The sequence below is a fragment of the Alosa alosa genome, chromosome 1 (assembly GCF_017589495.1).
Source record: "Alosa alosa isolate M-15738 ecotype Scorff River chromosome 1, AALO_Geno_1.1, whole genome shotgun sequence".
Taxonomy (NCBI): Eukaryota; Metazoa; Chordata; class Actinopteri; order Clupeiformes; family Clupeidae; genus Alosa; species Alosa alosa.
The window spans coordinates 21505022-21515502 of NC_063189.1; the positions used below are offsets into that span (position 1 = coordinate 21505022).

At 41.7% G+C, this 10481-nt stretch overlaps 1 protein-coding gene across 2 annotated transcripts in view; it reads right to left on the reverse strand.

Annotated features, from left to right (window-relative positions):
* Positions 1–1392: 1392 nt before the first annotated feature.
* sh3gl2a (SH3 domain containing GRB2 like 2a, endophilin A1) overlaps positions 1393–10481 on the reverse strand; it is a 31700-nt gene continuing 22611 nt past the window's right edge. The window contains exons 2-9 of one of the 2 annotated variants that reach the window (XM_048259525.1): positions 10203–10271; positions 9543–9615; positions 7843–7986; positions 7403–7536; positions 5811–5969; positions 5038–5141; positions 4329–4453; positions 1393–4140 (exon numbers count right to left, since the gene is read on the reverse strand). In XM_048259525.1, the coding sequence (XP_048115482.1) occupies positions 3944–4140; positions 4329–4453; positions 5038–5141; positions 5811–5969; positions 7403–7536; positions 7843–7986; positions 9543–9615; positions 10203–10271 (1005 nt within the window). In that variant the 3' untranslated portion in view covers positions 1393–3943. Of the gene's footprint in view, positions 4141–4328; positions 4454–5037; positions 5145–5810; positions 5970–7402; positions 7537–7842; positions 7987–9542; positions 9616–10202; positions 10272–10481 lie in introns of both variants that reach the window. The other variant, XM_048259520.1, reaches the window with a different exon arrangement.

A 10481-nucleotide genomic window follows, 5' to 3' on the forward strand; every position in this document is an offset into this window, starting at 1 on the left:
TACTTGGTTGAGACTGAAAGGTTTTTGTCCTTGGGTAGATGTGTCACTTCATGCTACGCCCACCGAAAACACCTTTTGCCCAATTACTCGACAAGCATTGCCCCCAAAAATATGAAAATCATATGTATGTTGGCTGTTTGGAGGTGCACCAGCCTAACTCATCGCTACTTATTTTTGGCCTAGTGCAAACTAGTGAATTATGTCAATGCGAAAATCTACCTCTTCACCGACTAATATCTTGTAATGAGAAGATTCAAAGTTCACAAAATTTGGCATGGTGACTAACTACTACTATAACTACTACATATTTGTATGCACACCAAATTTCATGAAAATTCTGTCCATAGGAAGCGCTGCAACTGACACATTTCAATAGTTGCTTGGGCTCATATGATCAATGCTTGCATTATAGGACAGGACATATTTAGGATAGTGTACACCAAGTCCATACTCTATACTTATTATTGTTTTGAAACATAATTTTGCCCTCAACTAATAACTCTTATATGTGATATCCATAAAGAACCCAAATCCATATCACGTTAAAGGAAATGTATGGGGGATATATAAACATGAACCACATGGAGCACATTTCTGAATAAAAAAAAATAGTCATAGAATATTTATTATATTGGGCATTTGCAGCAAATGTTGCAGCAAAGTGTTGGAAGTAGGCTACTTGTTTTTTTCTGACTATGTATTATTACACCAGTCTTATTATTCATACTATTCTACATTTCTATGATTTTTATGATGTTTTATGATGAATAAGCAATTTTTAGAAAATCAGCAAATGCTACAGTTTGACTTGTGGTCAGCTCTTATGTTGTCGACATACAGTATTAACAGCCTAGTAATAATCCTTGTATAATAAGCTGTAATAAGGTTTAGTTCATTGCTTTGGCAGTAAAGGCTGTACATTCTACTGCTTTCAGTGAAAAAAAACTGTACACTTTAAGGTAACTTAAGTAAGATGTGTATTGTATAATTCAATATATCGCATCAAGAAATATAAGCATAATGTGCAGTACATGTTTCAGGTTTTTTTCTCTGGATGTCATAATACTAAAGAATGTATCTATAATCTATAATAATCTTAATTCTTTCATGTAATTCTAGTGATACATTTTGGCACGTTAACAAACTTAATTCTTCCCGTAAAAACAGAAGGTCTCACCTGTCTGGTGCCCTGGTAAAGGGAGCTGTGTCAGCAGCCTGGATCCACTGGGAGAGTAGTAGCCTCTCCTCATCACCTCTCCCTGGAGAACTCACCACACACACCACATCACAGCTGCACCATCTAGTGGCTGAAGCCTTCATGACACTGTTCGAAAGACAGAGCGAGAGCAAAACACAACCCCTACACCCCCGAAAAAAGCAAATAGGATGCAATTAACTGTGTCTTGGTATTTATTTAAGTTACACCGAAATTACGTTTGTTGTTTTTACACATCAAGCAGGTCACCCAATTCAGGAAGGAAATCAAACGAAAAAAGAAGATTCCAAAGACAACAAATGTTTGCAGTTCAACAAACCCCTTCCTTTAACATTTTACTAAACATACGGAGTGTCTATCTGTATGTGTGTGTGTGTGTGTGTGTATATAGATTTATATATTTATTCATTTATATCTATACCCATATACTGTACTTTTGTCACTGTTACAAAAATAAGATACAATACTGTAAATGCGTGACTAACATACACACAAGAGGAAAACAAAGCACAGTAAAGCTGTCCTCATTGAGGGCAAAGATACAATTTGTTAAAAAAAAAGAATAAATAATAATGGACATTAATGCTTCTTTTAGAAAATGGAAGTACCCAGCCAGTGAAAGCTATATCCCAGGACATTCGGCCAAACATTGTGCTTTTTTTCAAACACTGAAAATAAAAATGATGGATTGAAGTTGGGGGCTGTTTGGGTTGGTTGAACGCATGCCTACTCCACCTCAGCATTTGCAGTCACACCCCTTAGTCCTTTACTCTTCATTCTCTCCTTTTCAAAGACACATTTGTGATAATTACAATGAAACACAACAAAAAAGCACTGACACATTAAAAATGTACCCATAAAATATACTGTATATATTTATAAACATTTACCCCATGGTGACACAGTCAAGGACACCTCACCCACACACACATCTTGGTCATGCTGTATGTAGCATTTTTTATTCAAAAGTGATTGATATTACTGGCTCAGTTACATGCATTTCCCAGATCTGTATATATATATATAGTTATTCCTGCATCTGTCAAATGCTTCCTGGTTGCCACTGAGATTCATCTGTAGAGAACAAACGCAAGCTCAGTCATCTTTGACACAGACACAGTGATCTGATGATGAAGCATACTCATATGCTAAAAGCACATTTGCTCCTAGGATGTAACTGTGTTATGGTTGCAGCATTTTGCATGCTCTTTTAACATAGCAGTGCGCAAACCCCAAAAGCGTGAAGAGGTGCTGACCCTTACAGGATGTAGCTGACTGACACATTGACAGAATGAGAGAGTTTTAGAGGTGGGTCATCTGTTGATGTTTAAAAAGTTTAAAACTTTTGCTGTGGCACATGATGTCATTTTTATTTATGCGCCAGGATCAAAACGATCTATTTATCTATCGGGGCATCAGCTTATTGTGAGAGAAAAAACAAACAAAAAATTGGTTTCTTTTGCAGATTCTACTAGGAAACTACACAAGTGATCTGGGATCTGAAAGAAAACCTGGATCAGCAAAGAAGCTCAAGATAATACAGTATGTTGACTCTGGAACACAATATCTTCTCTACTGGTTATATCACAACACAAATACCATTTCTACACTTATTGTGACATCATTAAGATAGAACACTGATTGATTTTTTTAATATATTTTGCATGTTTTGTAGGAAAGTAAGTTTCAAGTTAAGTTTTGCTTACGTCACTTAAACAGACTCCACATGATCTTGAATTTGTTTCTATAGATATTTAATCACCAATCGTATAGTTACTGGATCTGACAAACAGATGAACTGTTGGCATGGAATGAGACTACAACAGTGTCCGTTTGGAGACATCATGAACGCATCATACTGCCAGAGGCCATGTATTTATCTCAGGCAATTGATCTGCCAGTCTGGGTCCAGCACTGTCTACCTCCCGCACCTCAAATGTGTCTGATGGTGAATACAATGTGAATGAGGAGAGTGACAAGACACAAACAGATGGACAACGCAGTGAGACTAATGTGTGTGAAACGCGTACGCGTGTTTCCTCCTGAATCTGAAGCATGCAAGAGGAAGGCTACCATTCTAAACTATAATTGTCTTTATTTAAGCTCAGTGCTTGACCAAATCAGCTGGAAAAAGCCAGTGAAGTAAAACATGCCTAAACTATAGTGTACTGTTAGTAAAACCAAGTAAGCGTTGGGACCAGAACTAGTTGCATTTTATATACTAGCAGAGTAGGTTTCACAAGGTGCAGAGAAAGAGCAAATTCCATTTTGACGTTGCCATAGAAACAGGCAAAATAAAGCCAAACAAAGCCGGGAGAGACAGGGACGGTCACTGCAGACATTTGGTAAACTCATGAGACCCAACCAAATCTCATCCCCCTCCTCCTCCAGACAAGACAAAACAAAACAAACAAACGAACAAAGTCCAAAGAAAGCTAGTATGGTCTGGACTCCATGATCATGTATATAACAGCAAGCAAAACATCATTCTCACTACTTTGTCTTCGGAAACTCTTCACCTTGTCCTTATTTTGCACTTGATGGCATGACGCTTTGCTGCGGCAGCTGTTTTTTTTGTTCTTTTCTTACTTTTCTTCATTTGGTGGCGTTGTTTGTCGTCTTTGTCATCCTCTTCTCCTTCTGTGGGAGAAGGGGTCACCAGAGATGGTTTGGTCAGCAGGAGCGGGGGGGCAGCAGGGAGAGAGGCGAGAGGTGGCGAGGCAGGGCTTATTGGGGCAGCGCCACCAGCACATCCACGTAGTTGACCGGGAAGAAGCCCGAGCGGCCCTGGACCATGCCCTCGTACCAGTTGTCGTCAATCTTGTTGGTCAGGGTGATGATGTCACCCTCTTTGAAGCCCAGCTCTCCCTCGTTTTCTGGGTCGAAGTCATACAGGGCCCGACAGCAAGGCTGATCCATGGGAGCTGGGACAGAAGGACAGGAGTAGAGTGGTCAGTATAAAACCCATAAAACCCAGAGACAAAGAGAGAACTCCTGACCATGCACAGTAGATCAGGCCACCATTTCATTTGTGAAGGCTAATAGTTCATGACTGCTGGAGAAAGCAGCCTGGCCTATTCACGACTAAAGAACGAGGCCCTGCTCTCCTCACCTGGAGACCTGGAGGGGCCGCTGTGACCGATGCCTCCGTTGTGATTCTCACTGGGAGTGAAGTCCATTGAGGTGCGTGGCTTGGGCACAAACTCTTTCCTAGGCTTGTTAGAAGCCTCCCTTATTCTATAGCATAGGCAGAAGAGCAAGTCACATGGTCAAGACAAAGGATATTTATATATATATATATATATATATATATATATATATATATATATATATATACTTAATATATATAGTTAAAAAAAAAAAAAAAAAAAAAAAAGGGCAGCTGTGGCCTACTGGTTAGCGCACAGTTAGTAGGCCCAGCTGAAGTGCCCTTGAGCAAGGCACCTAACCCCTCACTGCTCCCCGAGCGCTGCTGTTGTTGTTGCAGGCAGCTCACTGCGCCGGGATTAGTGTGTGCTTCACCTCACTGTGTGTGTGCTGAGTGTGTTTCACTAATTCACGGATTGGGATAAATGCAGAGACCAAATTTCCCTCACGGGATCAAAAGAGTATATATATATATATATATAATACATACAAGATGGTTACAACTCACACACTGTCCACTGACATTTGTGATATGTGTACACATAATGTCCAGCACACATTTCATATAAAAATATATACGAATATATGATTAACTGTTTGGTCCACACACATTCTGGAGACATTCCTTTGGAAGCTGCAAAAAATGTTGCTGGACCCTGTGAGGTGCCACTGACCTTTCATCCATCTTGCTGGAGAGTCGCTCCAGGATCTCGGTGGACTGTCTATGGTAGTCCACCTGGGCCTGCACCAGTGCGGCAAGCTGGCTCACCTGTTCAATCTGCTGGCGCAAACACAAGAGGCGCAGGGACGACTGTTACATACAGCCGGCATGACAGCAACGCCCTGGGAGGGCTCCTCAACCCCAACACTGACCCTGCACTGAGTGACCACCCTGAGACGCCAGCAGATTAGCACATGGACCAGATGTCAAATCAGTGGCTACTGTCCTCTGGATCAAGCAGGTGAGATGACAACACTTCTGCATTATGTTGATGACTTTGACGTTAAGGACGCCATCTCATAGTTGTTACAAAGTTATGGAGCGTTCTACTCCAAATGTTTTTGGGGAGATGTGCCGACTTTTTACAGGTCTCCCATCAAGACGCTAAAAATGAGACAGGAGTAAGTTCAGCGACATGGATTGAAAGGGATAGTCAAGGTAACGAGAGACGACAATGACAGAGGAGAGGCTGACGAAGACAGAACAGACAGGGTCATACAACACCATGGCTGAACTGGGGTGGAGAGATGTAAAATGCCAATATTACCAGGGGCTGCCGTGAGGGGTGATGGTGAGAGAAAAACAGAGAGAGAATGACCAACACACACAAAGACAGACAAATGGACATGACAAATGGACATGCGATGGATGGGATGGGATGACCCTCCTTGGAGCCGAACACGGAAAACACATCAAAGGGGGGAGCAGGATACAGATAATTCTTACATCACTCTCAAGCAGATTAAACATGCTCAGCTCGGCAATCTCTTTGGTGTCGTCAAACTTCTCCAGCGCGCTCTTGATCTCGTCGTCGGTGACCTTGCCCTGGCGCTTCTTCTTGTAGTCGAAGTCCAGGCGCCGGCCTTCCAGCTTCTTTAGGTGGTGCTGATGGAGAGAAGACAGGAGGAGACGAACAGACAGAGCAGAGAGCAGTTTGGGGAGTTAGGGGCCGATTCATCATGCAGAGAGGGAGTAATTCTGGACAAATTAGCCCCATAGGTGTGCCATTGGGGGAGGTTATTTAGTGGCGTTCTATCAACAAACCTCATGGAGATGAACGGAGTTACAATTCATTTAGTCAAATCTTAGAGCTAGTACAATTTCTGTTCTACTCTAACCTTTAAGAAATGATGCAAAAGCAATTTGAGCACTAAAGACAGCAGTGCAGCAGTGGGAGAGCCCTGCAGTAGATGCTTCAATACACAGAGAGGAACACCAGAAGGTTAAGCATGAGCAATAGCTTTGCTGCTTCAATTACACATTTAGAAAAAGAAGAATAAGGTAGCTTGACAGGTTCTTTAAATGTTCGCCTTGGACAGCATACATGTACACTAAGAAGTTTGGGGAATACATTGGCCTTTTTTTGTCTGCTGCCGCACATGTGTCCTTCTAGCAAGAAACACTGCAGTTTGTGTTTGATTATTTCATCGAAATGTTGACTCAACTAGACTTGGACTTCCGAATGACACGTCTACAAATACATATGCAATGAGGCCAACATGCTTACATTTAGTCCCGTACCCCATTCTCTGTACTACAACAGCAAGGGCTTCGTAAAATAGTCAGTAAAAGGGCCCCTAATTATTGTCTTCAATGAATTCACTCCCAACGAGCAGCAGTTGCAAAAACAAACAGATAAATAGAGAGAGTATGTGACCTAGGTTAAAATAATCTTTAATTAAGAAACGAAAAGTTGAACAAATAATAATAAAATAATACTGAGCAATTTTGAACAGGCTGAATGTCTCATATGTTAATTTTGGAAACTGCTATTTCAAAATCTGGAGTCTCTTGTCTAATAGAGGATTTCTTCTGGTACAGTGTTATGAGATGAGCATTGACTGAGCAGTGCAGAGTGACAGAGTGGCTAGTGGGTTCAATGACTTTTTATTAACTCGATGCAGAGAGCCGGTTCTGCCTCCAGGTTCTAAAATTGACCTGGCGCTTGAGTGATGGTGAGTCATTATGTAAATCATGTCCCTTTTAGACGCACGTCTGCAAGATGGAAACTCCAAATGCATCTGATCTCCTTCCTTCAATAATGTTGTTTCTTGGATGGATGGTAGATTTTATAACCTTCATTTCTTAGCTCTATTCTGTATGCTTAATGACCATCATCCATTCAACAACAGCACTGATCAGGGGCTTCATGACATCCATGAAGGCAAATAATCTGCCATCTTGAAAGAAGCAACAGGAAAGAAGCAACAGGATTCCATTCCAATACACAAAACCATACTACTATATTCCAACCAATCAACACATTGCTTGTAGAGCCAGTACCAGCCATTTTGACCAGCCAAGCCATAATCTCTCACCGCGATCTCCTTCAGGTCTTTGTCATGCAGGGTCTGCAGAGGGTCAATGAAGCTCTGCTTGACCTCTATGTCCAGAGCGTCCTTAACCTCTCCCAGTTCACGCATGGCCTCTCCCACGTCAAGGAGGGCAAGGCCTTCACAAACACAAACACACAAACACTACAACTCAGTGCTGAGTGCTGGGACACTGAAGCATTCTCTCTGCATCAGGACACAATTGATTTCATTGTCATTTTAACATTAAATTACAATACCTACATCTGTACTTAAAGAGATTGTAGCAGTGTATATTAACAAAATGGATTCTAAGAAAAATACTAAAAAATAACAGTGTGGTAAACAACAGCTGACGATCATATAATAGCTGTCTTCAAAGCATCACACCAATGCCTAGACCCAACAGAATAATGGTGGTGAGTGTATTATAACAATAACAGTACCAAAGTTGGATTCCTCGCCGAGCTCCCTGCCAAACTTCTGCATGGAGTCCCCCAGCAGAGTCTCAGTCTGGGTGTAGCCCGGGCCCTTCTCCTGGCCTCGGATCTTGGACATGGAGCTGATCATGCTCATCTTGGCTCGAGTCGCTGTGAACACAGAGTAGCCATCACACCTCCACTCCTGGACGTGCAGGAGGCCCAGATGAGAACGCAGAGCTGGGCCAAACATTTGATCAGATATTCACAGGGCTTGATTTATGGAACCCATTTATCACTCATGTCAGAGATAAAATCCAGCTACCTGCAATGTAAAATATTTCTATGCATGCCTACTGCTCAATGCCTACATTTCTAAGCATACCTACTGCTAAATTTCAGTAGTCTCTGTAGTAACTCTCATCCTATGTACTTCTTGCCTAGTCTTGTTCTGTCTTGTCCTCTTTTATCTATTTATTTATTTGTATTTTATTTATTGTCCTTTTCTTTGGGGGGGGGTGGGGGTGGCCATTATGTTGACCTTACTCTTATTACAGTGCATGAAAATGTTTAAACTATCCACCTTTTTAGTCATTCCAACTATATTAAACCTCATCTACCTAGCAAATAATTTAACCATTTAAACTTTCCACCTATTTAACTGTTCAGTCATTCCAACAATATTAAACCTCATCTCCCTAGCAAATAATTTAACCTTTTAAACCATCCACCTATTTAACTGTTCAGTCATTACAACTACATTAAACCTCATCTACCTAGTTCAGTCATTACAACTATATTAAACATCATCTACCTAGCAAATAATTTAACCTTTTAAACTATCCACCTATTTAACTGTTCAGTCATTCCAACTATATTATACCTCATCTACCTAGCAAATAATTTAACCATTTAAACTATCCACCTATTTAACTGTTCAGTCATTCCAACTCTATTAAACCTCATCTACCTAGTAAATAGTTTAACCATTTAAACTATCCACCTATTTAACTGTTCAGTCATTCCAACTATATTAAACCTCATCTACCTAGCAACCAATATAGCAACCACCTCAAGTACCCTAGCAACAGCCTAGCAACCATGTCATATACCCCAGCAACAGCCTAGCAACCACTTCCACAGTTACAACCTAGCAACCAACATAGCAATCAACTTCAGCATAGCATCCACTTAATTTGGCATAACAACCAACATATGTACCCTAGCAACACTATTGCAACTATATCTGCATTATTTGTTTTTTACTCTGTATGATATTTTACATCATATTTTTTGCATTTTCATGCACTGTATTTCCTTCAGGAAATGCTTTTCTAGTTCTATATGTTATGTTATGTCTATGTTATGTTGATCTTATTACAACTACACAAATTGTACATGTATACTGTGCTGTATAATCTTTTGAAAATCCCAATAATATAAAAAAATAAAAAAGATATTCACAGGGCCACTTATCATTTCTTTGCACGGTGCTATGCAGCTGTCCACTTAATGGGACTCGAAAGACAATGCTCAAACAGAGAGAAAAGGTAGGGAAACAGAAATATAGATTTACAATCATCTGGCAGAGTGTGCTATATCCAACACATTTGCTAATGGCCATTTTCAGAACTGTTTTCAGATCAGCTCATACTGTAGGGACCGTGGCCATCTCAAGCATTCCTCTGTCCCTCTGCCCTGGGTTGGGCTGGAGGAGGGGCACTGACCTGGGTTGGGCTGCAGGTACTCAGTGGTCTTAGTCATGATGTCCATCACCGCCCTGCTGGTAGTGTCCACTTTCTGCAGAGAGAGAGGGAGAGAGGGAGAGAGAAAAAGATTGACACAGGCAACGAGGGGAGGGGAGGAGAGAATGAATGTAAGGCAAAAACAGACACTTTGTCCTGAACTTGTAGCCATCATCCAGAGCCCATATCAGTCTACCAGACACACTGAGCCCTGACCAAGTCCTGACAGCCCAATGAAGCAGTGACCAGGGGCATGAGATGGCTTCTGTGGTCATGTCTAGCTCGCAACAGGGACTAGCATGTACGGAACTGCTGCTGGACAAACAGCCATCAGTGGACGCTTCCGACAAGTTTCCTGTCCTACCCTTCACAGCTGGCTCACTCCTCTTCACCTTTGCATCTCTGTATCTGTTCATCCTCACAGAGGAGCAACAATGTGCTAGTGTGTAGGAGGTGACCTCGCTCAGAGGCTACAGTACATGCCCCCCCGATGTTGTCACCGTTCTCTCAGGCAAACAGCATTCACTTCTATGGCCTTGTGTGGTTGAACTGAGACTTACTTCACACTCCGGGAAGCATTTCAAATGCCGTGAACATGAAAGGAAAGGAGAGGAGAGTGACTGAAGACTGAACTGCACTTACCTTTTCCATTTCCAAAAAATCATAGTCGAGCTTGGTCCCCTCAGCTCCCCCCACCTTCTCACTCACTTTCTGTGGAGGGAAACAAAAACATGAACCATGAAATGGGCTTCAGGGCCATGAAAGAATAAACAAACAAGCCCCAGGCATTTAATAATATTAATGCACCACAGAGCGCAAACAAATTATACCACACATGTGTGTGTGTGTCTCGCAGCAGGCGATAATGAAGGGATCAGCCGCACACACCCCAGGGAGTCTCTGCACTGTCTACGGTGTCCC